A 26,374-nucleotide genomic window follows, 5' to 3' on the forward strand; every position below is an offset into this window, starting at 1 on the left:
CTATTTTTAGCATCTGAGGCTGAAGCACTGTGACCAACCAAGTTATCCTCAGCGCCTGGGGCTGATGCTCAAACCAATCAAGGCACTGGCTGTGGGAGGGGAAGAGGGAGAGAAGCAGGAGAGGGAGGCGGCGAGAAGCAGATGGTTGCTTCTCTTGTGTGCTCTGACCAGGAATCAAACCTGGGGCATCCATATGCTGGGCCAAAGCTCTATAAACTGAACTAACTGGCCAGGACCCAAATTTTCTTCTCCTTATAAGTATATCACTCATTGGATTCAGGGCCCCCATAATCCAGTATGGCCTCAACTTTGTTACATCTGCAAAGACCCTATTTCCTAGAGGTCACATTCCCAGGCACTGTGGGTTAGTAACTGAATTATTTTATGGAAGGATAAAGCCACAGCATATGCCTTGCAGATTAAGGGGAGCCCCACTTTTTCCATGTGTTGCCCATCACTGAGACTAAGCTCTACAGAGAGCTATCTGGATCTGCCTCAGGTTCATGGCAGGGCTTAGCTCTATAATTTGAGGTTTTCTTGAGACTTGGGGAAATAAGAAGGCCTCACCTGTCCTTGAAAGCCACAGCCCTGTGGATCAGTTGGGTATTTGCTCTGCCTTTGTCAGAAAGCTGTGGGCTTTCATCCAAGGAGCCTGTAGTCCTGCTGAGTCGGCTTTTCTAGAATATTTATTGAATATCCATTGCATTCTGGGGACTGTGCCAGGTGCCTCAGCCTCATACCTCCTCCCATCCCCACAGCGGCACCTCCCCCTGGCGCCTGCATCCCTCCCCACCCATCCCTTCGATACCCTACTCCTCCCCCAGTGCTCCCTCTGCTAGCCCCCTGGTCCACTTTTTTTTTTTTTTTGACAGAGATAGAGTCAGAGAGAGGGTCAAATAGGGACAGACAGACAGGAAGAGAGATGAGAAGCATCAGTTCTTCATTGTGGCACCTTAGCTGTTCGTTGATTGCTTTCTCATATGTGTCTTAACTGGGGGGGCTACAGCAGAGTGAGTGACACCTTGCTCAAGTCAGTGACCTTTGGGCTCAAGCCAGCGACCATGGGGTCATGTCAATGATCCCACGCTCAAGCCCAGCAACCCTGCGCTCAAGCTGATGAGCCCACACTCAAGCCAGCGACCGCGGGATTTCGAACCTGGGATAAAACATCCCAGTCTGACGCTTTATCCACTGCGCCACTGCCTGGTCAGGCCTGGTTCATTTTTTGATCTGTTCCTAGAACTCAACCAAGTTTATTCAGCCTCATTGTCTTTGTGCCTGCTATGCCTTCCCTCTGGAATGCCCTTCCCTCACTCTTCCCATTATGCCAACCACTTGCTTTCAAGTCTCCACTCTAAAGTCACCTCAAAGCGGCCTTCCCTCACTGCCCCGTAACTGCACTCTGCCCCTCCTCCTCCTTCACCTTGCTAATTGTCTTTGTTGCAAGTGTCACCATCTGCTTTCTTTATCTATTTGTTTACTTGTTTATCACCTTCTTTCTCTTGTATCGATCAAGGTTCTTAAGAAAATAAAACAGGCCCTGGCTAGTTGGCTCAGTAGGAGAGGGTCAGCCTGGCATGTACAAGCCCTGGGTTCGATTCCTGGTCAGGCCACACAGGAGAAGCGACCATCTGCTTCTCCACCTGTTTTCTCTCTATCTCTCTATCTCTCTCCCCCTTTCCCTCCTGCAGACATGGCTCAAATGGTTTGAACAAGTTGGCCCCAAGCACTGAGGATGGCTCCATGGCTTCACCTCAGGCGTTAAAAATAGCTTGGTTGCTGAGCAATAGAGCAGCAGGCTTAAATGGGCAGAGCATCAGCCCCAGATGGGGATTACCAGGTGGATCCTGATTGGATGCATGTGGGAGTCTGTCTCACTGCCTGTCTGCCTCTCACTTAATTTAAAAAAAAAGAAAGAAAACAGAACCAGTGAATTTTCATTATATATATTATATATTTATATTATTGTATTTATTATTATTGTGTATAATTTTTTTATGATAAAGACAGAGAGACAGAGAGAGGGACAGATAGGGATAGACAAGCAGGAAAGGAGAGAGATGAAAAGCACCAATTCTTTGTTGTGGCACCTTAGTTCTTCATTGATTGCTTTCTCATATGTTCCTTGACGGGGGGCAGGGCAACAGCAGAGCGAGGGACCCCTTGCTCAAGCCAGCGACCTTGGGTTCAAGCCAGTGACTTTGAGCTTCAAGCCTTTGGACTCAAGCCAGTGACCATGGGGTCATGTCTATGATCCCATGCTCAAGCCAGTGACCCCGCGCTCAAGCTGGTAAGCCAATGCTCAAACTGGCGACCTCGGGGTTTTGTACCTGGGTCCTCTGCATCCCAGTCTGATGCTCTATCCACTGCGCCACCACCAGTCAGGCTGTATATAATATTATTAATACATACTATTATAGTGTTTATTTGTATAATACATATAAGTATATATTTTATTCACAATAGAGATATATTTTAATGTATTTATGTGTATGATTGTGTGTGTGTGTGTGTGTAATTTATTCCAAGGAATTGTCTATTCAGTTGTAGTGGCTGTCAAGTCTAACATTCTTTGGGCAGGCTGGAAACTCAGGCAGGATTCCATGCTGCAGTCTTGAGGCAGAATTCCTTCTTCCTCAGGAAAACCTTCATGCCTTTCAGTTGTATGAGGTCCACCATATTGTCAAGGATAGTCCTTTACTTAATGTCCGTGAATTATAGATTTGATCCACATCTACCCCCTGCCTTCCCAGCAGCATGTAGGCTAGGATTTGATCAGATAACTGGGTACTAGAGCCTGGCCAAGTTAGCAGAAAGCTGCTCCCAGCCCCCTCCAAACTGTATTTCTGTCTGTCTTATTCAGCCCTGTACGTTTCCCAGAGCCCAGACACTGAATATATTGTGAAATGAATAAGAAGTAGGTGCTAGCTCTATTCCCATTTTACAGATGAGGAAAACTGAGACTAGAGAGGGAAAAGGATACCGGAGACACGGTGCTGGAGGGTAGCAGAGCAGATGTTTGCTTCCAGACTCTCAGACATTCGCACTGTTTTACTCAGTTCCTTGGTTTCTCAGTCCACACCACTAAGCAGTTGTATGCTTTCCCCACCTTGACGCTTAGACAGCAGCCTGGCAACAGTTGGCTAGACTGGCAGCCAAGTAGGATCTTTGTGGATCACCCAGGGTTGGGAGGCCGAATCACATTTCTGATGAGAACTGAAGACAGTGCCGCCAGCACAACAATGCAGTTTTCCTCTGGCAGGAGGAGTTGGTGGCTGAACAGAGCGCTTCGCTCAGCCAATGAGAAATGTTCCCCAGGCCAGAGGGTTTCTTCCCAGTTGTCCCCACAGGGGTTGGTGCACATGTGCTGACTGGACACAAGGGGGCAATAGAGTAGAGCGAGACTGGAATCAGCTCTGCCCACTTGTTCATTTCTACACAGGAGTGGTCCTCTAGCCCAGCCTTAGTTTCCTCCTCCGTGAAATCTGCTTCTGCCTGCCCCATAGGGCTGCTGTGAGGAGCAAATGAGGTCATACCATGGACATTCCAACCTGACACATGGCGAGTGCCCTGTTCACAGAGTATGTTATGATTCTAGCTGATTCTAGAACAGGGATGGCAGCCTCAGTCAGACACTGAAGGGTGCCGGGCAGGCAGCAGAAACAAAAGGAGCTGGAAGAAAATTCTGGCACCCAGGTGAACAAGAATGGTGGACAGTCAGCTCCTGGTGGTGGTTACCACACATGAAGGGTAGATCTGATTCAAGAAAAGACAGAAAGCTAGAATTTTGGGGTCAGATATCTGTTTTAACAGCAAATTTTAAATGTTTTTAAGTGCTATATGGACAGGATGGAACTTGGGGTGATGCATCAGCCATCAGTCTGCAGTTCGGGGTAATTCTGCACATGTACAGTGTGCTTCCTTACTCCAGAACCTTGGACTTCTTCGGGAGTTACCAGCCCTGCTCCTCCTCCCATCCTGAGAGCTGGGGTGGCAGTTACAGAGAAGGGGGATAGAGAAGTGTGTACATGAAGTGGGCATGTGAGTTGACTGTTCAATAACCCTCTGCCTCTTTAAAACCTTCTTCTGACTTTATTAGAAGCTTGCCATTATCAAAAAATTTTTGAGGTAAAATTCACATAACATAAAATTAACGATTTTAAATGCACGTTTTAGTGTCATTTGGTACACTCACATGTTGTGCAATCATCACTTCTATCTAGCTACAAAACATTTTTTTGTTTGTTTGTTTTTGGATTTTTCCAAAACATTTCTATCACCCCCTAAAGAAGACCTGTTGTTCTCTTTAGAAGTCACCCACCCTCTGTCCCCAGCCCCTGGCAACCACTTCCTGTCTCTGGATCTGCCTGTTCTGGACATTTCACACACTGGAATAACACACTGTGTGGCCTTTTGTGTCTGATTTCTTTCACTTGGCATATGGTTTGTGTGTGTGTGTGAGTGTGTGACAGAGACCAATAAAGAGACAGAGAGAGGGACAGACAGGAAGGAAGAGAGATGAAAAGAATCAATTCTTGGTTGCAGTACCTTAGTTGTTCATTGATTGCTTTCTCATATGTGCCTTGACCGGGGGGGCTACAGCCAAGTGAGTGACCCCTTGCTCAAGCCAGCGACCTTGGGTTCAAGCCAGCAACCTTGAGCTCAAGCCAGCGACATTTGGGCTCAAGCTGGTGAGCCCCCACTCAAGCCAGATGAGCCGCATTCAAGCCAGCTTTGAACCTGGGTCCTCGCATCTCAGACCAATGCTCTATCCAGCACCAGAGGGAGCACTTTTTAAGTATATGATTGTCTAACCACACTGTGCTGTACACCTGAAACTAATACAAAATAATATTGAATGTTAACTGTACTTGAAAAAAATACTTTTTAGAAGTTTTATATTTACAGAAAAATTGTACAGATACTACAGAAAGTTTCCATATACCCTGTACCTGATTTCTCCTATGTTAACATTTTTAATTAGGCTGGTACATTTGCTACAATTAATGGACCAATATTTTTTTTCAAGTTTTTGTTTGTTTGTTTGACAAAGACAGAGAGAGATTCAGAGAGAGGGATAGACAGGGACAGACAGACAGGGATGGAGAAAGATGAGAAGCATCAATCATCAGTTTTTCGTTGTGGCACTTTAGTTGTTAATTGATTGCTTTCTCACATGTGCCTTGACCGTGGGCCTACAGTAGACCAAGTAACCCCTTGCTCAAGCCAGGGATCTTGGATCCAAGCTGGTGAGCTTTTGCTCAAACCAGATGAGCCTGCGCTCAAGCTGGCGACCTCGGGGTCTCAAACCTGGGTCCTCCGCATCCCAGTCCGACGCTCTATCCACTGTGCCACTACCTGGTCAGGCTTTATTTTATTTTTTATTTTTTGAAAGAAGCAAGGAGAGAGAGAGACGGGAACGTTGAGCTGCTCCTGTATGTGCCCTGACTGTGGAATCAAAGCAGCAACCTCCGTGCTCCAGGATGATGCTCCTACCAACTGAACTATCTGGCCAGGGCTTAATTTTTATTGATTTTTATTTTTTTTAATTTTTTTTTATTTATTCTTTTTTTTTTTTTTTAGAGAGGAGAGGGAGAGACAGAGGGAGAGGGGAAAGACAGAGAGAGAGAAGGGGGGAGGAGCTGGAAGCATCAACTCCCATATGTGCCTTGACCAGGCAAGCCCAGGGTTTTGAACCGGCGACTTTAGCATTTCCAAGTTGACGCTTTATCCACTGCGCCACCACAGGTCAGGCCACTTTTTATTGATTTTCAGAAAGACAGAGAGAGGAAGATAGAGAGAGGGGAGAGGAGGGATGAGGAAAGCATTTGTTGTTCCACTCAGTTGTGCATTTTTTGGTCGCTTCCTATGTGTACCCTGACCAGGGATCAAACCTACAACCTTGTTGTTTTGAGACAATGCTCTTAACCAAATGAACTAACCAGCCAGGGCCCAAGATTTTATTTATTGATTTTAGGGAGAGGAGAGAAAGAGAGAGAGAAAGGCAGTGGGGGAAGAGCAGGAAGCATCAACTCATAGTAGTTGCTTCTTGTATGTCTTGACTGAGCAAGCCCAGGATTTCAAACTGGCGACCTCAGAATTTCAGGTCAATGCTTTATTCACTGTGCCACCCCAGGTCAGGCAATAGACCAATATCGATACATTTTTAATGACTTATGTCCACAGTTTATTCAGATTTCCATAATCCGTTTCTCCTAATATCCTTATTCTGTCCCAGCACCTCATCCAGGATCCCATGTAACATTTAGTCCTCATGTCTCCATAGGCTCATCTGGGCTGTGACAATTTCTCAGACTTTTCTTTGTTTTGGGTGACTGACACTTTTGAGGAGGACTGGTCAGGGATTTTGTAGAATATCCCTAAATTGGTTTTTGTGTTTTTTTTCTGGTATTTTTCTGATGGTGGTTGGTTCTGGGAGGAATACCCCACAGTGAAGGGCTCTTCTCAACTCATCATAACCAGGGTCATGTGTCACCATGACTTATCACTGTTGACATTGACCTGATCCCCTGACTGAATGTGTTGGTCAGGTTTCTCCCCTTTGCCATGCTGTCCTCTTTGGAAGGAAGTCACTCTGTCCAGCCCACATTAAAGAGTTATTCTCCATTTCCTGAGAGCAGAGTATCTACATACATTGTTTGGAATATTGTGCAGAAAAGACTAAAAAAAAAAGCCTGACCAGGCGGTGGCGCAGTGGATAAAGCGTCAGACTGGGATGCGGAGACCCAGGTTCGAGACCCCGAGGTTGCCAGCTTGAGCACAGGCTCATCTGGTTTGAGCAAAAGCTCACCAGCTTGGACCCAAGGTCGCTAGCTTGAGCAAGGGGCTACTCGGTCTGCTGAAGGCCCACGGTCAGGGCACATATGAGAAAGCAATCAATGAACAGCTAAGGTGTCACAATGCACAACGAAAAACTAATGATTGAAGCTTCTCATCTCTCTCCATTCCTGTCTGTCTATTCCTCTCTCTGACTCTCTCTTTGTCTCTGTTAAAAAGAAAAAAAAGGAAGTCTCAAAAAAAAAAAGTTATCTCTTCTCCCCTATATTTATTTATTCAATCATTTATTTATACCCATATGGTTTCATGGACATTAATTTTACGCTTTGGCTTACAATCTAATACTCCATGATTTTTTAAAATTAAGTAAGAGTCTGGGAGGCAGAGAGACTCCTGCATGCACCCCAACGGGGATCCACCCAGCAACCCCCCACGGGGCAATACTCTGCCTATCTAGGGCCATTGCTCTATTGCTCAGCAAACAAGGTATTTTAACTGCTGAGGTGAGGCCATGGAGCCATCCTCAGCACCCCTGGCTTGAACCAATTGAGCCATGGCTGTGGTAGGGGAAGAGAGAGAGGGGGAGGAAAAGGGTAGAGAAGCAGATGGTTGCTTCTCCTGTGTGCCCTGATTGGGAATCAAACCCAGGTCTTTCACACACCGGGCCGACACTCTACCACTGAGCCAACTGGCCAGAGCCTATACTCCATGACTTTTGTTGTTGTTGCTCAAACTGTGCCAGCATGGCCATAGAGAGCTCTTCTGGTTAACTGCTGTGTGCACTAGATAAGTTCTTGCTGCATTTAATAGCAACTATTCATCAGGGACAAACCCTGTAGAGTCACCCATGAAAATGCTACTTATTCCCATGGTATGTAAAACTGTGACACTGGACAAGATCCTCCCTATCTCTCAGCTGTGGCTTTCCCCATCAGAAAAAAAAAAAAGACAATATATATTAGGTTCTCTGCAGGGAGCCCTTCAGCACTGGGGCTCCATAATTTGCTGTGTTAATGAACAGATGCATTTTGTCCCAGCAATTCCCAGAACTGAACTAAATGGGTTTTGTTGTTGTTATTGTGTCTCAACTCCATGCTCGGTTGGCTGGATTTTCGATGCCTGGTGATTGATGTCCCCTCCCTGCTGGGTTCACAGGCCACTCCGGGAAGAGACAGGGATGGACTCCCTTGGCAGCCCGGCAGAAGACCCATCCTGTGAGTTTCCACACATGAAGAAACAGCGCGCTATTTCTAGGTCGCAGCTCTGCTCAGGACTATAGAAATGTCAGGGGCCATGACTCCTGAGTGGAATGGCAGGGAAGGAGGTTGTTCTGCTCCGAGGCCTGCAAGGAAAGAGGCCGTGGTGGGTGAGAGTGTGGGCATTGTCATGAAGTTGGCACAGCCATGTTGCTGTGTGTCCTTGAGCTGATTGCTTAGCTTCTCTGTGCCTCCAATTTCTCATCTACTAAATATAGGTAGTGAGCCTAGCATACAATGGAGTGAAACTCCCATCAGGTCAGGAATTGGAGAGGAGGGAAAGAAAGAAAAAGCACCTGTTTGGTTTTGTTTGGTTTCTGTTTTCCTGTTTCCCCACAGCCCCTCCCAACACACTGAACTTCAATGGAGCCCATCGTAAGCGGAAGACACTAGTTGCCCCAGAGATTAATATTTCCCTGGATCAGAGTGAGGGCTCCCTACTGTCAGATGACTTCTTGGACACCCCTGATGACCTGGACATCAATGTGGATGACATCGAGACCCCTGATGAGACTGACTCGCTGGAGTTCCTGGGGAATGGCAATGAGCTGGAGTGGGAAGGTGAGCTTGAGGTCTGCTCATGGCACCTGCCTGGCCCCAGATCACACTCAGTGCCCCACTGGCTTCCTGGGCCAGCTTGCTAGAGCAATCCCTCCATCCCCACAGGCTCAAGTAGGGCAGGTATCCTAACCCAGGGCTCACAAAACAGCCCCAGAGGGTCCACTTGCATCTGAAATTCCATGCATATTTTTATTGTAATCTTGTGGATTTTTCAGGGGTAATGTGGCTTTCATCAGATTTTTTTTTTCTTTTTTGTGACAGAGACAGACAGAGAGAGGGACAGATAAGGACAGACAGAAAGGGAGAGAGATGAGAAGCATCAATTCTTTGTTGCTGCACCTTAGTTGTTTATTGATTGCTTTCTCATATGTGCCTTGACTGGGAGGCTACAGCCGAGTGAGTAACCCCTTGTTCAAACCAGTGACCTTGGGCTCAAGCCAGTGACCTTGGGCTTCAAGCCAGAAACCTTTGGGCTCAAGCCCATAGACATGACCATGGGGTCATGTCTGTGATCCCACGCTCAAGCCAGCAACCCCACACTCAAGCTGTTGAGTGCTCAAGTTGGCGACCTCAGGGTTTCGAACCTGGGTCCTTTGCATCCCAGTCTGATGCTCTATCCACTGTGCCACTGCCTGGTCAGGCTCATCAGATTCTTGAAGGTGACTGAGACCAAAGGAAGCACATCCAACTGATTCCACAAGTGTTTGTGGAGCATTTACTTGGGAGCAGGTCTCAATTGAGATGTAGGGATGTGGAGGGAATATGACAGGAATAGATGATGCCCACTTGCATGCATGGTGGTCAGAGACAGATGCTAGATACTGAAAGAAATGTGCACGAAATAATTGCATCTGGCCATCAGTACAATGAGAATATTAGGTGAGGTAATGACATAGGGCAGGGCGTCTCACCAGAGGGGTGATTCTGCCCCCCAGATAACACTTGGCAATGTCTGGTGATATCTATGGTTATCGCGACTGGGAAGGAAGGCCAGGGATGTTACTCAGCACCCCACAGGGCCCAGGACAGCCCCCCACAGAGGATGTTAAAAGTGCTCCGACACCTTGAGCTGGAGTAACTGTGGTTGGGGGTTCCTTTTGAAGGGTAGTCAGGACAGGTCTTGCTGGTAAGTTTTAGCTGATCTGACATCTCAAGACAAGAGCACGGGTCAAGTGAGAAGGACTATGATGGCGGTGGCCGTGGGGATGGAATCCAAGCCACAGTACCTGCTGGGTGGATATGGAATGTAAAGGGAAGAAGGGGTTTATGACGATGGGGTTCAGGGGCCTGAGCAGCTAGGAATACGGCTGAGCCATTTCCTGAGGCAGGGAGCCTGCAGGGTGAAAGGTGGGATAGAGGTGGATATTTTAAGAGTAGCTGAGAACTGAGAAGGAAAGATGCCTAGAGAGGGGAAGAATACACACAAGGGCACACAGCAAGTCGTTCACAGAAATTAGTTCTACCCACTTTGACTGCCTGATATCCACCCAGAGCACTTTCCTGTGCTCTATAGCTTGAAAAAAATTATTTGGGTGAGATTTTTTTACTCCCAGTTCCTCCATTTTCCCCAGAAGCCTCAACCTAACTCTGCCGTTGAGTGATGTAGGATAGGCGTTCTGCCTGTGGCCTGGGGAGAGAGGTGCGGGCTCCACAGCCGTGGGAAGCAAAGGGAGCCAGGACGGGCCGGAACAAGACACTGGACTCAAGCATTCTTTCCACTCATCCCTGGCCTGCTTCCAGATGACACCCCTGTGGCCGCTGCCAAGAACATGCCTGGGGACAGTGCAGATCTGTTTGGGGACGGCACAGCTGAGGATGGCAGTGCTGCCAACGGTCGCCTGTGGCGGACAGTGATCATTGGAGAACAAGAACACCGCATTGACCTGCACATGATCCGGCCCTACATGAGAGTAGTGACCCATGGAGGTGAGACCATGCCCCTAGGGCCCCCTCCTGGCTCTAGCTGGACAAGTGGAACCCCATCAGTGGCCCTCTTGGAACCTCAGTCTCTTCATGAGCCACAGGGATATTATGCTCTTGTCTTTGGGTTGCTAGGGGTGAAACTTGCATGGGGACAAAGCACCGATGCCGAGTGCACACAGTGGGTGCTTATAAGAATGGTTGGTATTTCCTACCAAAGGCAGAGATAGATCAGGGGCATTGTGTGGCTTAGAGCTCAGAGAGGACTCTGCCCATGTCTACTCGGGGCCACTCACTGGCCACATCTCCTCAGGGTACTATGGCGAAGGTCTCAATGCCATCATCGTCTTTGCTGCCTGCTTCCTCCCAGACAGCAGCTCTCCTGACTACCACTACATCATGGAGCACCTCTTCCTGTAAGTGGCCCTCCCGCTCCATCCAGCCACCAGCATTTTTGAGAGTCCCAGCAGTGTGCTGGCCTAGGCTGCGAAAACCCTGTTGGGAGGGGGTTCTGGCTGGCACCAGGGAGGGGCTGGGCTACCTGCTCACCCACTGGGCCTCTCTGGTGCACTCATCATCCTCATCATCATCACAGTCATTTATTGAGTATTTACTATGTGGCAGCCACAAGGCTAAGTGCTGCGTATGTGCTAACACATTCCACCCTCACCACAGTCCTGGGGGCAGGTTCCTCCCACTCTACAGGTGCAGAGTCTGAGGCACAGAGAGTAAGTCACTGGCCCAAGGACACACAGGTACCATTTTATTATGATGGAGACAGATAATACATGTAAAGCACCTGGAAGCTAAGTAAGTGAGCTCAGTAAATCATGATTTACTCATTACCATTTTGATGAAGATTTCCTTCTTACACAGTGGGCTGGGTGCTGGGTGGGCCAAAGAACGAGGAGGTACCTGTGGAAAGTCAGAATGGGAAGTGGCCAGTCTCACTAAGTATAGAATGGCAACCCAGTCTCACCAAGTACAGATGGGAAAGTAGAGGCTGAGAGAGAGGAAAGGATTTTTCTGAAATCACTTAGGGAAAGATGGAGCCAGGATGGGCCCTAAGTCCCTAACATCTAGTGCAATGGACCATCTGCTGTGGCTGCCTGTTCCTCAGCTATATCTGGGGCTATTGAGACCCACTCCCAGAATTAGTGGAGATATTAAGTGAAGTCATGCATATAAAGCATGGCACATAGTAAATGCGCAATTGAAGTTAGAAACTACTACAATCATTATACCCACTGACACAAACTTAGGGTGGGCTGGGGTTATTTACATCCACCCCATCTTGAGTGTACCATGACACACAAGAATTTATGAACAGGTGTGGCTGGCACAAGGGGTGGCAAAGGGGGCAAGTGCCACAGGTGTTCACTCCCAGGACCTGGGGCTTTCTAACTCTGGGATGCTCTTTCCGGTTCCCTGTGCTCTTATGTCCTATGATCAGGTACGTCATCAGCAGTTTGGAACTCCTGGTGGCAGAGGATTACATGATTGTGTACCTGAATGGTGCCACCCCCCGGAGGAGGATGCCGGGCATCAGCTGGCTGAAGAAGTGTTACCAGATGATTGATAGAAGGTGAGCAGGTGGGGCCCACCTCTGGGGCAAGGGGACCCAAGCACTGAGCTATCAGCAGGGCTGGTTCCTCTGGGGCCCTGAGGAGAATCTGTTTCAGGCTCTCCCAGCTTCTAGTGGTCACTGGCAATCCTTGGCATCCCTTGGTTTGTTGATGCCTGCATTTCCACATGGCATCCCCCTGCATGCGTGTATATACCCTGACTCTCTTCTTATAAGGACATCACTCATCTTGTATTAGAGGTCCCCCCTGCTCTGGTATGACCTCATCTGCAATCATTATATCTGCAATGACCCTGTTTTCCAAATAGTGTACCATTCTGATGTCCTTGGGGTTAGAGCTGCAACATATGAATTGAGGGGGTGCAATTCAACATGACCACATAGGTGGTCAGAACCATGGTGCCCCAGAAAAGCTTTCAAAAACAGGAGGTGGCGTGTCCATGCAATCAAAGGCTCAGGCTCTGAGAGAGAACACGCTCTACCATTTGCAAACTCTGCCAAGGTGTTCAGCTCTAGAGACTCTGCCTCCCCCATGTAAATCACAGTGCCAAAGGAAGTAGGAAGGAGGCAACACCTGTGAGCTCTGCCCTCCCCGGGCTTGCCCCCAGGAGCCATTCTGCTTCCTCTGCCTTCCCACACAGGTTACGGAAAAACCTGAAGTCCTTAATCATCGTCCACCCGTCCTGGTTCATTCGTACTGTGCTGGCCATCTCCCGCCCTTTCATCAGGTGAGCTGGTGACCTGTGTCCACTTACCCATATAGGTTGTTGTGAGTCTTTTTTTTTTTTAATCTGCATTTCCAAGCTTCTCTCTCTCTCTCTCTCTTATGTTTATTTTATTGATTTTAGAGAGAGAGACAGGAATAGATCTGTTCCTGTATGTGCCCTGACCGGGAATCAAACCAGCAATCTCTGCATTTTGAGACAATGCTCTAACCAACTGAGCTATTTGGCCAGGGCTCTCAGCTTCTCTGTGCTAAATATGTATTATTACTTTAAACAGTTTTCAATCACAGGTATTGTTATTACGGGACAAACACAGGAAAAATAATAATAAACAGCTCTCCCATATAGAATGTTGGACACCTGTTCATAAATTCTTGGCTCTCAACCCTGAGAGGCTGGTGTAATCATGTACACTTCATGGATGAGGAAACTAAGGCTCAGAAAGGTCAAGGAACTCATCCAGAGTCACACAGCAAGGTCGCTAGCCCACCACACCCCCCAGAAAGGAGTTCCATTCACTCCAGAATTTGTGTGGGGGCCATTAGGATGCTGAGAGGGTCTGACCTACTCCTGGCCAATAATTCAATGAACCAACACATAACCCCCCGAGTGCATGATATAGAAGCACCTGGAAAAACAGATCAAGGAAAACAAAATTTGGCATGTTAAATGTCCTAGTCAATCACATAAAATTTGAATATACATTTAATTTATTATCATTCCAAACATTGAATTGAATCAAGATTGTTCATTTCCACATTCTCAATTAAGAATCTGATGAGTTTAAGAGTCGGGGCCACACTTTGCCTTGAAAAGACACTCACAGCATGAGCAATTCGCGACCACAGGTGCTCTGTGCTCAAAGACTCCTAATATTAGTGAAAGCAGGCAAATAATACACTAACTATTGATCATTTGTGCTACTGATGAACCCACCGGGCAAAACAGTGAACATGCATTCCCTCCTAACAGAGCTGCATTCCGTCCTCAATATCCCGTCATCCAGGGCAGATTATTCGCTCACTCATGGTTCCTATTTCCATGGTAAATTTTGAGGGTCTCATTTTGAGCTTTCAAAGAAAAACGAGGGGAGAGGGAGGGAAGAAAAATGAATTTTTTAATTTAAAAGCTGAGGAAAAGCCCTGGCCGTTTGGCTCAGTGGTAGAGCGTCGACCTGGCATGCAGAAGTCCCGGGTTCGATTCCCGGCCAGGGCACACAGGAGAAGCACCCATCTGCCTCTCCACCCCTCCCCCTCTCCTTCCTCTCTGTCTCTCTCTTCCCCTCCCGCAGCCGAGGCTCCATTGGAGCAAAGATGGCCCGGGCGCTGGGGATGGCTCCTTGGCCTCTGCCCAGGCGCTAGAGTGGCTCTGGTCGCGGCAGAGCGACGCCCCGGAGGGGCAGAGCATCGCCCCCTGGTGGGCAGAGCGTCGCCCCCTGGTGGGCAGAGTGTCGCCCCCTGGTGGGCGTGCCGGGTGGATCCCGGTCGGGCGCGTGCGGGAGTCTGTCTGACTGTCTCTCCCCGTTTCCAGCTTCAGAAAAATACAAAAAAAAAAAGCTGTGGAAAGTAGCCTGACCTGTGGTGGTACAGTGAATAAAGCATTAACCTGGAGCGCTGAGGTCACCGGTTTGAAACCCCGGACTTTTCCGGTCAAGGCACATACGAGAAGCAACTACTATGAGTTGATGCTTCCTGCTCTCCCCTCCTTCTCTCTCTCTACTCTCTCTGAAATCAATCAATACAATATATTTTTTTAAGTCTTTTAAAAAATAAATATAAAAGCAGAGGAAGGTGGAGACCAATTCTGAGCTGCAATCGAGCTAAGCTTCTGTGATCATATCTCCAAGAAAACCCCTGTGTTCCGTACTAATCAAAGGTTGGGAATGTGCTTCACACTGAACTAGAATTCTGCCTCCTGATTGCCACCCTCTCACCACCCCAACATGAGTTAGAAAGCTCAGCTCACAGGCAGACGGAGCACAGTCACAGTGGAGATTTGGGTATCTGTTTTCAGTGATGGGTGTGGTGGGTATGACCACATCATCATGATGTGATTTTTGCCTGTATTTATAGACTAGGGCTCAGAGCAACAGGTGTCAGCTCTGAGCATCACAAAAAACCTTGCCAATAAATCCAATCAGTCCACCCTGTGAGCCTGCTGGACCCTGACATAGGTACAGAGTGAACAGCCCTGATGAGACAGGTGGGGACATGATTCCTGCCCTGTCTGAGATTCCCTGCCTGTTTGCCCTTTACCCTTCTGTCACACCACCTGGAGGGAGGCCTCATGCTCTGAGAGTCATTTTTTTTAAAGATTTTATTTATTGATTTTACAGAGAGAAAAGGAAGAGGGGCAGGGGAACGAGAAGTATCAACTCATAGTTGCTTCACTTTAGTTCAGGGGTCCCCAAACTTTTTACACAGGGGGCCAGTTCACTGTCCCTCAGACCGTTGGAGGGCCGGACTATATAAAAAACTATGAACAAATCCCTATGCACACTGCATATATCTTATTTTAACCAGTATTTCAGTGGGAACTATGGGCCTCCTTCTGGCTAATGAGATGGTCAATGTGCTCCTCTCACTGACCACCAATGAAAGAGGTGCCGCTTCTGGAAGTGCGGCGGGGGTGGATAAATGGCCTCAGGGGGCCGCATGCGGCCTGTGGGCCATAGTTTGGGGACCCTTGCTTTAGCTGTTCACTGATTGCTTGTCGTAAGTGCCTTGACCCAGCAAGCCCAGGGCTTCAAACCAGCGACCTCAGTTCCAGATCAACACTATCCACTGCACCACCACAGGTCAGGCCTGAGAGTAATTTTTAAAATAAAAGCAGTTGGAGTTCATTCCAGTACACATGACCACTTTGTGACTCTCCATGGGAAAATGTTTCTGTCATTCCTCAATCATTTACCATTGGCCTCTGCTGAGTAACTGCTTTCTTTTTCCCTCATAGACACTGTGAGCTGCATAACATTGCCAGATGCTGGAAAGCTTGAGCCCAATTTTCATCTAACCTCTAAAAATAGATATAGCCTAACAAGTCAGTGGTGGTGCAGAGGATAGAGCATCCACCTGGGATGTTGAGGTCTCTGGTTTGAAACCCCGAGATTACTGGCTTGAGCGTGGGGTCATTAGGCTTGAGTGCAGGCTTGCCAGCTTGAGCGTGGGGTTGCCGGCTTGTGTATGGGATCATAGACATGATCCCAAGTTTGCTGACTTGAACCCAAAGGGCACTGTCTTGAAGCCCAAGGTTGCTGGCTGAAACAAGGGGTCACTGGCTCAGCTGGAGCCCCTGGTCAAGGCACGTATGAGGAACAATCAATGAACAACTAAAGTGACCAATTACAAGTTGATACTTCTCATCTCTCTCCCGTCCTGTCTTTCTCCCTTTTTGTCTCTCTAAAAAAAAAGAAAAAAAAAAGATATAAAACTTCTTGACACACTCTTAAAGACATTTTACTCCCTTACCTTTTTTTACTGCTACTTGGTTATTTTCTTATTTATTGTACTATTATATTCTCTTAGCCTTACATTTTTTCATTGTTTAAAAAATTGTTTTCCCTTGAAAAAAGTGTGATCTTACATATCACCAAAATTAGGTTTAAGTTAATTTTTTTTTTTTTTTTTGTATTTTTCTGAAGCTGGAAACAGGGAGAGACAGTCAGACAGACTCCCGCATGCACCCAACCGGGATCCACCCGGCACGCCCACCAGGGGCGACGCTCTGCCCACCAGGGGGCGATGCTCTGCCCCTCCGGGGCATCGCTCTGCCGCGACCAGAGCCACTCCAGCGCCTGGGGCAGAGGCCAAGGAGCCATCCCCAGCGCCCGGGCCATCTTTGCTCCAATGGAGCCTTGGCTGCGGGAGGGGAAGAGAGAGACAGAGAGGAAGGAGGGGGGGGTGGAGAAGCAAATGGGCGCTTCTCCTATGTGCCCTGGCCGGGAATTGAACCCAGGTCCCCCGCACGCCAGGCCGATGCTATACCGCTGAGCCAACCGGCCAGGGCCAGGTTAAGTTAAATTTTTTAAAAGTAATGATAACCATGAGTTGAAAGCAATGTGCCGGTTACAAATCATTGCGTGCTACCAGACATCCTGAGTCTAGGTTTGGACAGGAAGAAATCGTTCATTCCAAAAGAATGGAGCGTGAATCAGCAGTCCCATGTTTGCCTTTCTGTGCCCAAATGATGACTGGTGTCCCCAGCAGTGACAAGAGTGCCAGGAAAGCATTCTTGGGAAAATTAACCCAGAGGAGCAATTCTTAGGGGGGGAGGGAGACAGCCTAGAGTCTAGTTACCCTGTTGGCTCTCTGCTTCCTTTAAACAAGTGCCTCATCTTAGCAGGGAACAGGGTCAGATGCAAGGCCCAGGATTCTTCTACTCTTGCAAGGGGAGACCTCAGTCTCTGCTTTGTCTACATCACTAGAGGCAGGGGGTGGAGGCTGGCATTGGGTTGGGAAGGAGATTTCAGCAAAGGTGCTTGGGGCATCCTCAAATTGGGTTATGTGTGCCTCCCTGTCTGCCATTGCTCCTTGCTCTGTGCAACCACGCCTCCTTATCCTCCTGGCAGCGTCAAATTCATCAATAAGATCCAGTATGTGCACAGCTTGGAAGATCTGGAGCAGCTCATCCCCATGGAACACGTGCAGATCCCAGACTGTGTGCTACAGTAAGTGTCCCCATGTTCTGTGAGTGCCCCTACCTGCGTCCACAATGCCCCCAAGGTCCTCAAATCCCACTCAACTTAACACAACTGCCCAGGAACCAGACATGAGTGGGAGAGCAGAAGAACAGAAGGAATCAGTGAAATAAGCACATGTGAGATTAGAGAATACAGTGGGCCTAGTAAGATCTAGCACAGAGCAGGACCAGCAAGCCATGGCCCACAGCTTGTTTTTTTGTTGTTGTTTTTTTACAGAGACAGAAAGAGAGTCAGAGAGAGGGACAGACAGACAGGAACGGAGAGATGAGAAGCATCAATCATTAGTTTTTCGATGCACATTGTGACATCTTAGTTGTTCATTGATTGCTTTCTCACATGTGCCTTGACCGCGGGCCTTCAGCAGACCGAGAAACCCCTTGCTCGAGCCAGTGACCTTGGGTCCAAGCTGGTGAGCTTTTGCTCAAACCAGATGAGCCCGCGCTCAAGCTGGCAACCTTGGAGTCTCGAACCTGGGTCCTCGGCATCCCAGTCCAACGCTCTATCCACTGCGCCACCACCTGGTCAGGCGCCACAGCTTGTTTTTATAAATAAAGTTTTATTGGCACACAGCCACATTAACAGATCATTTATGGCTGTTTTCAAGCTACAACTAAATTGAGTTGGTGCAACCAAGACTGGCCTGCAAAGCTGAAAATATTTACCCTTAGACCCTTTACAGAAATATTTTGCCCCAATGGAGGGGTGTGTAGATCAACCCGTATCGGTGAGTGGGTTGCTTTAGAATGGGGCACAATCATTGGGTCAGGCAAAACAATGTCTGCTGAGTCACATCTACACCAGTTGCTGGAATATGCCAGTGAAACAGATATTTCCTGTCCTGGGGGGTGGGAGTCTTCAAAGGCAGCTGCAGGGAACATGAAATGGCCAGCAGACTGTCAGCTCCAGCTGTACTTTCTGCTCTAAAGCCCAGTTCATATTCAGAACTACCTGGGTAGTATACCTACAGGGAAAGGAAGGCTGTCTGACATGCTGTTCCTTCTCTCGTCCAGGTATGAAGAGGAAAGGCTCAAGGCCAGGAGAGAAAGGTCAGTGCAGAGTGGCCCTGTAAGAGCTGGGAGGGGGCTGGTGCTGAGCTGGGCCTGCATGTGAGAGGCGGCCAGTGGCTTTGGCTCAGCAAGGTCCAGTGTCAAACTCAAGTCCGTGCTCTTCTCCCGAGGACTTGGAGTCAGACCCAAGTTCAAATCCAGGTTTCCCCTTAGTCACATAATGACATGAGACAAATAAAAAGTTCACAATGACCTTGGAGGTTATTGTGAAAAATCAGGGACAGTGTAGCCCCCTTGGCAAAAATGGTGGGCTTGTGGTAATCATGGTGATATTTTTTCCCTTCACAGAGAGAACACAAGCTCCCCACTCACCCTTCAGACCCAGACATGCCCCTTTATTACTTTATTGGCTCATTTTCATTAGTGCCACAGATCTTCAGGACTGTGCTGGTCCCACCCAGTTATGGAGCCCTTATTCATTCACCTGGATACTTTCACATCCCCCCAAGAGTCAGGCAGGCCCAAGATGCTAACAGCATCTTACAACCAAGGTATCCAAAGTTCAGAGAGGGCAAGGCACCTGCCCATGGCCACATAGCAAGTCTGTGAGAGAATTGGAGCTTTCAGTGGCTAGAAAGCATGTACCATTTCCTGGTCCAGCGCTAGAACCCAGGGACACAGAGGCAACTAAGAGAGGGTCCTAATCTGGAAGTTTCTTTAACTGGCAAAGGAGAGGGACACCTCACCCAATGAGGAAAGTGGGTCCTGGGACCAGGAGGGGTGAAGTTGGCAGATGAGACGTATAATGAGCAAAAATATGGTAGCTTCACACAGCATCATTTAATAATGACAGAGGGCAGCATGGAGGAGGTGAGGCTGGGGGTGGGCAGAACTCACCATCCCTTGCCATTCAGGAATTTTTCCTCACTCTTGTCCTAGCTCTTCTTCCTTCCTCCTTCCTTCTTCCCTCCCTTTCTTCTTTCCTTCCACCTGTCATTTAAAAAAAAATTACTTGTAGGAAAATTCACATAATGTGAAATTCACCATTTTAACCATTTTTAAGTGCACAGCTCAGTGGCATTAAGTACACTCACATTGTTGTGCAACCATCCCCACCATCCATCTCCAGAACATTCTCATCTTCCTAAACTGAAACTCTGTCCCCTCTAAACACTAACTAGCCCCCAGCCCCTGGCCCCCACCATTTACTTTCTGTCTCTATTGATCTGACTCCTCTAGGGACCTCATATAGGGGAATCATATTGTTTTCCACAGTGGCTGCTTCATTTTACATTCCCACTGGTAACGCATAGAGGTCCAATTTCTCCACATCCTTGTCATTACTTGTTACTTTCTATTTTTATGACAGTAGCCATCGTAATGGGTGTGAAGTAGTAATATCTCTTTCCTTTCCCTTTTTCTTTCCTCCTTCCTCCCTCATGCGCTCCCCCGTCTCTCTCTCCCTGTCTCTCTGTCTCTCTTTCTCCGTGTCTCTTCCTGTGTCTGTATTATACTCCTCCTGCCTCCCAAGCTTTAGCTGTGAACAGGAATAGAGACACAACACAAGCAGGGCACCCACCTTCTGGAACTGTAGCATGGGGGCAACAGCACTCATGACATACGTGCATAGGCGCCTCTTGGGTGACAAGCTGAGATAAATGCTCCGAAAGCATGGCTCAGGTCCCCCTGCCCTGACTCCACTCCTGTTCCCTCCCTCACAACTGCCTCATCTTCCTAACTCCTGGGTGATCACTTCTCTCTCCCCTTCTGGGCCCAGCATTCCTGGGGGCAGCAAAGCCTGTCCAAACTGCTCTCACTGTGGGCTCAGGCCAGAGAGGCCAACGGGAGCCGAGAGCCCCTGCATCCATACTACCTTGTCATCCCTAGTCACCTCTCTCTGTCACCAGCGCAAGGCCGCAGCCTGAGTTCGTCCTGCCCAGGTCAGAAGAGAAGCCAGAGGCGGCACCAGCGGAGCACAGGTAAACACATAGTGACCACAGATGAGAGCTGACCCCCACCCAGGGACTGGAGCACAGGTAAACACATAGTGACCACAGATGAGAGCTGACCCCCAACCCCGGGACTGCCAAGCCCATCAGATAAAAGTAACCACAATGTTACCATGTTTTCATGATCCCAGTGTTATCAGGATGATGAAATACAGACGTGGGTATGAACCACCAGCATGATGCCTACTCCGCCATAAATGCTCAGTGTTGGGGTCACTTTTCCCTCCACCCTGAGCTGTCTCACATAGGGCCACTTGCAGAGGCCATTATTTTAATTTAAATGAATTAAGAGTAAATAAAATTTAGAAGTTTGTTCCTCAGTTGCACTTGCCACGTTTCGGGGCCCAGGGCTTCTGTACTTGACAACAGGGAAACAGAAAAGTGCTCACTGTCAGTGAGCATCTGCGGACAGTGTGCCTCTAGGCCCTTCCCTCCTCCTGCACTTTTCTCGCTCATTTATTTTTAATTGAGGTGAAATTCACACAACATGCAACAAACCATTTTAAAGTACACCGTTTAGTGTATTCACATTGTCAATACCTCTTTCTAGTTCTAGAATATCCCATTAGCTGAGAAGGAGACCCCGTGCCCTTTAAGCAATTGCTTCCATTCCCTACCTCCCCTTTCTTTTTTTTTTAAATACACAAAATATCTATCAAAAGTCCTTTAGAGCTTCGCCCTGGGATGTATAGACAAGCAACTTGGCTCTGGCCCCTCCCTCGCCTCTGGAAGTCCCTCCCAACTTTCCTGTCTCTGTCAGGTCTGCCTCCTACATTTGATGCTTCTCAGATCCTCCTTCTCCTACCCTTGAGCTTCTCAAGGGCAGTGGATCTATCTTGTAACCATTCCATCCTCTTCCCTGTATTCAGCACAAGCCAAGCACAGGGACCACAGGCAGCTAATGCCACCAATTGACCAAGTTCTGCTCTCAGATGAAGGTCTAAGAAGTAGGTGACCTTTGTGCAAGTCCCTGTGGGTATGTTTGACCTCTTCAGACATAGTGGATCCTGAGCAACATTAGTGGCTTTATTTTGCATTAGTGAAGGGCCTTGACTGGTCTCCTCATGACTGCCTGTCCTGGCTTATTTGTCACGCAGCAAACACATGCTGACACTTGCTTCACACCAGATGAAGATGAAGCTATGTCAGCCCTCATGGGGCTCATAGACAAATGCCAAGGTTCCCAAAATAGGCAAATAATGTTAAGACTCTTTTCCTTTTCCGTAGGTCTGCTCCGGTCACAGAAGATCAGGAAACAAGGTATGTAGGAAACAGGGTGATCTTGGAGCCTTTTAAAAAAAATGTTCTAAGCCTGACCAGGTGCTGGTGCAGTGGATAGAGCATCGGACTGGGACACAGAGGACCCAGGTTCAAAACCCCGAGGTCGCTGACTTGAGCGCAGGCTCATCTGGTTTGAGCAAGGCTCACCAGCTTGAACCCAAGGTTGCTGGCTTGAGCAAGGGGTCACTCGGTCTGCTGTAGCCGCCCCCAAAGCAATCAATGAACAGCTAAGGTGCCACAATAAAGAACTGATGCTTCTCATCTCTCTTCCTTCCTGTCTGTCTGTCCCTATCTGTCCCTCTCTCTGTCTTTCTCTGTCTCTGTCACACACACACAAAAAAGTGTTCTGAGTGGAGCCCACCCCAGCCAAAGGGTGCACCATCTGCCCACATTCTGTCTCAGTGTCTCTGCCTGGTTCTGGATGCCAGGGAAAGCCTTGTTGTGTGTTGGGGGTCCTAAAGACCACCCACGGGTTCAGTGGTTTGCTAGAAAAATTCACAGAACTCAGTAAAGCTGTGCTCATAACTAAGGTTTATTATAGTGAAAGGATGGATATGGGTGAAGATCAGCGATAGGACAGCCCTTAATTCTCCTAGCAAAGATGTGGCAACACACAGGAAGTGTTACCAACAAGGGATGCTCACTTGAGCCTTGCTCTCTAGGGTGTTTACTGGGGTCAGTCACATGTGCATGGCTGACTGCTCCTGGGCTGACCTTTTCAGTCCCTCCAGAGGTCAAGCTGGTACCCTCTACCCTAAATTATATTGTTAGCATACATATTCTGACATGAGCCAAGGTCCCACTTTATCAGGCAAGACATTCCCAGAGCTCAGAGGTAGTCTCCCAGGAGCTAGGCATTTCTTTAGAATGTGCAGGGTTAATCCTTGACCACACACTCCTACAAACCTGTAACATGGCCTGGACACATGTTCTAATACTACCCCATGTGATGTGGGAACCCCCAAGCTAAGAAAAAAACAACATCAAAAACAGTCTTAAACCAATACTGCCATGGGGATACTGAGTGGATACAAGTTCTCACTGTGGTTTTTTTTTTAATATAAAGATTTTATTTATTCATTTTAGAGAGGAGAGAGAGAGAAAGAGAGAAGGGAGGAAGGAGCAGGAACCATCAACCAGGCAAGCCCAGGGTTTTGACCCAGCGACCTCAACATTCCAGGTCAACACTTTACTGCACCACCACAGGTCAGGCCTCACTGCATTTTTGAAAAGACCATCTCAATCCATGCCTTCTGGAGATGAGTTTACATTCACAGACATAAAATTCACAAGGAGGTTCTGACTGGTTAGCTCAGTTGGTTAGAGCCATCCCAAAACACCAAGGTTGTGAGTTTGATTCTTGGTCAGGGAACATGTGAGAAGCAACCAATGAATACACTACTAAGTGGAACAACAAATGAATGCTTCTCTCTCTCTGTCTCTAAAATCAGTCAATAAAAATAAACACAAGGAAATCATCCACCATGAGAAAAACTCAGCAGATACAATAATCAACAGAATTAGACCTCACCTGGGTATCCTCAGGTAGAAATAATTAAAGGCGCAAAAGGAAATGTATGGAATGATGGATAGATGGATGAGCAGACAGATCAGTGGTTGGATAGCTGATTATATGGATGGATGGAAGGAAGGAAGGAAGGAAGGAAGGAAGGAAGGAAGGAAGGAAGGAAGGAAGGAAGGAAGGAAGGAAGGAAGATAGGAAGATAGGTTGAAGTTTCCCTCCAGTCTGATTGAGGGTACCAGCCCTAAGGTCGGTCGTGCTGGTACACCAAGAGAGAGATCCCCTTCAGAACCACAGCTGGAAGGCGGGTGGCAGGTGGTAGACCTTGACAGGCAAGTGCCACTCTTGCTGCTGAGAGTGCACCAGAGCCAGATGAGACCTTTCTTTTGGATTTCGTGCATATGGGGCAGTATTTTCCACTTTCTTTAGAAATAATAGTAGGGAGAATTTGAGATTGTGCTTCCTAAGCATATGTTGTTGGTTTGGTTCAAATAAACTCTTATAAAAATTCAAATAAAATTAAAATAAAGGCAATAATAACATCGCCTGTTTTTCCCTCTCCAGCATGTCCTAAGGTGATGAGAGTACAGAGAACACGAAAGAAAATACCAGATGCCAAGGAACCTCTGTCAGATGCCCTCTGGCCCTGGACCTCATCCCCACCTCATCTCGAATCCCCAGTCTTTGGAGAGTGCCCATCTGCTCCACCCATCTCTGAAACCCAGCATCCTTTTTAGCTGCTTGAAAACATTTTTTTAAATGATGCAATAGAAGTGCATTCTGAAAAAGAATCTGGTTCGTAGCCCTCCCCCCTTCCAGGCTCACAAACTCAAAGCCGAGGAGAGAAGCAGAGGACATAGCCCATGTGTCCTTGGTGGCTTGAGTCCCCTCCCACTGCACAAAGTCCTGGTTTAAGACCCTTCTCTTGCTTGACAGTTGGCCCAGATTGGAGCCATAGATGCCTACCGGCCCCGGCCAGATCTGGAATTCATCCTTGTGCCTTTCCTCCTAGAATGGCCCCCACAATCCTGGGCGTCTGGCCAGGAAGCTCAGCCCCCCCATCAGGGTTGTACCCTGGGCACCTTCAAACTCACGGCTTTACATTTGACTGGACCCCTTTGTTTCTTATGACACCCACATCTGATGGGAGTGTTGGAGCCCACAGCACAAGTGAGAGCTGCCACTAGTCATCCTTACCTTACAGTTGCAAAATCACATACACCCTCTCCATCTAGAACTTTCTCAAGCCCCTTAATGCAGATGCCATGCCACAGGGCAGGCCGATCAATACCTCCAAAGGAAACGAGTTGTCCCACTTCTCCAATCCTCCCAGCACAGGGTTGGGATGTGCCCCTTGGGCTCCCACCAAGAGCAGAGGCTGAAAAGCCAACACAAATAGGCTCATCCTGGAAACACAGACCAAGAACAAGGAAGATACAGGGTATTGGATGTTTGCTTCTTTCAAAGGTCACCTGGGAATATAAATCCCAGTGGACTGGACACTCCAACCACCTGCATTCAAAGGAGACAGACTTTTCTAACGTGGTCCAAAAACCAGTCAGCTCGCCCCTAGAGGCAGTGAGTTCCTCGTCTCTGGAGGTATTTTTTAAAAAGACTGAACAGTGCTTGCAGAAACTGGTTCTCTGTGCCCCCTCTAATCCTAAGAGTCTATTTCTGTAAATCTGAGAAAAAGTTGAGCAGGAACACACTCTGGGCCCTTTTCCTGGCTTTGTAGCAGTCTTCTTACCTGGCTGTCATTGAGGTTCAGTTACCTCATGTCACAGTTTACAAATATGAGGTTCTTAGCCTCAGTGGAAATGTCAAATGTTTTCTGACCTGGGACGGCAGGGGGCTGTGATTGGAGCTATCCCAACAACAGGAGGGAGCTAGTGACATATAGTACTCAGAAAAGGGATGCCCAGAGCTTTGTCACATCAAGCAACTACCCCAACGCCACAGTTCCTGCCTTGGAAAATGCTGGGTTTCTGAGCTGCTTTGGGGCTGCATATTCTGAGACCTAACACTGCTCCATGAGGCCAGGACATTTGGGGGCCTTGTGGAGTTTTTAAATTGAAGTTCTGCTCTCCTTCCCAAATGTCAAATAAAGGACAGGGAACCTGTTCTAGGCCCAGGTGAATCACCTGGAACCTGAGGCAGCAAAGGTCAGTGGATGGGCCTCTCTGGGCTGCCCTTCAAAAGGCCCCTCTATCTCAGGCCCTAAACTCCAGGTTCAGGTGGCCAGCTCTGTTCATCTGAGATCGGGATGGTCCCGAAAGGACTGGGGTGCATCCACCCCAGTGAATACAGTAACTCTCAGCAGGCTGGTGCAAGGGGAAAAAATGGAGCCAGGGATAGGAACCAAGTCATTCTACCCCATCCAACAATAACAAATCCCTGCAGAGGCAACAGATGGACAAAGGTGCTGACCTCGTTCAGCCCTCAAGGACCTTGCAGGCTAAAGATTCTGGCCACACAAGGAATTCCAGCAGGTTCAGCGTGGCCTACCACCGTGCCCCTGTGGAACAGCAGGACCACAGACCACCCACAGCCAAGCAGACCAAGGACCCCAATTCAGTCACAGCAGCCCTTCCAGAACAAAGTCCTCTGAGGAGGCTGTTTCCAGGCTAGCCACCTGTCACAGGTGTGAGACATCTGCGTGCAGCATAGTTCTGTCTAAGTGGGGCCACTGTGTCAAGGCAGGCTGCTACCCGACTTCTGAAATTGGCTTTGTGAAAGATTTGCATCTGTGGGGCAGTTTGGGCCAAAAGGCAATGGACCTAGACCCCTGGTAAAGGAACACTGGGTTTTCTTTCCCCTTGTAACACATGGGGGCATCATAAGTCCTGCCCCAAAGTCAGCGTTCACACACTCATCTTTCCCATGGCAAGTTTTGTGGTTTTTAAAGACAAAAAAACCCCACAATTCACTATGATTACTGTTGTGATGTGAGAACATCATTTCCATAAACTTGGGGGGATTTTTATGTGAAATAAACTATAACTAAGAACAGA

General features: G+C 48.1%; 1 protein-coding gene across 1 annotated transcript in view; it reads left to right on the plus strand.

Annotated features, from left to right (window-relative positions):
• ATCAY (ATCAY kinesin light chain interacting caytaxin) overlaps nt 1-26,374 on the plus strand; it is a 34,457-nt gene extending 8,083 nt beyond the window's left edge. The window contains exons 3-13 of the mRNA XM_066343872.1: nt 7,954-8,012; nt 8,394-8,615; nt 10,356-10,541; nt 10,849-10,951; nt 11,989-12,120; nt 12,762-12,848; nt 17,413-17,511; nt 18,555-18,590; nt 20,459-20,530; nt 21,788-21,820; nt 23,928-26,374. Of these exons, the coding sequence (XP_066199969.1) occupies nt 7,954-8,012; nt 8,394-8,615; nt 10,356-10,541; nt 10,849-10,951; nt 11,989-12,120; nt 12,762-12,848; nt 17,413-17,511; nt 18,555-18,590; nt 20,459-20,530; nt 21,788-21,820; nt 23,928-23,937 (1,039 nt within the window). The 3' untranslated portion in view covers nt 23,938-26,374. The remainder of the gene's footprint in view (nt 1-7,953; nt 8,013-8,393; nt 8,616-10,355; nt 10,542-10,848; nt 10,952-11,988; nt 12,121-12,761; nt 12,849-17,412; nt 17,512-18,554; nt 18,591-20,458; nt 20,531-21,787; nt 21,821-23,927) is intronic.

This window comes from Saccopteryx leptura, chromosome 1 (genome assembly GCF_036850995.1).
Source record: "Saccopteryx leptura isolate mSacLep1 chromosome 1, mSacLep1_pri_phased_curated, whole genome shotgun sequence".
In the NCBI taxonomy this organism is placed as follows: Eukaryota; Metazoa; Chordata; class Mammalia; order Chiroptera; family Emballonuridae; genus Saccopteryx; species Saccopteryx leptura.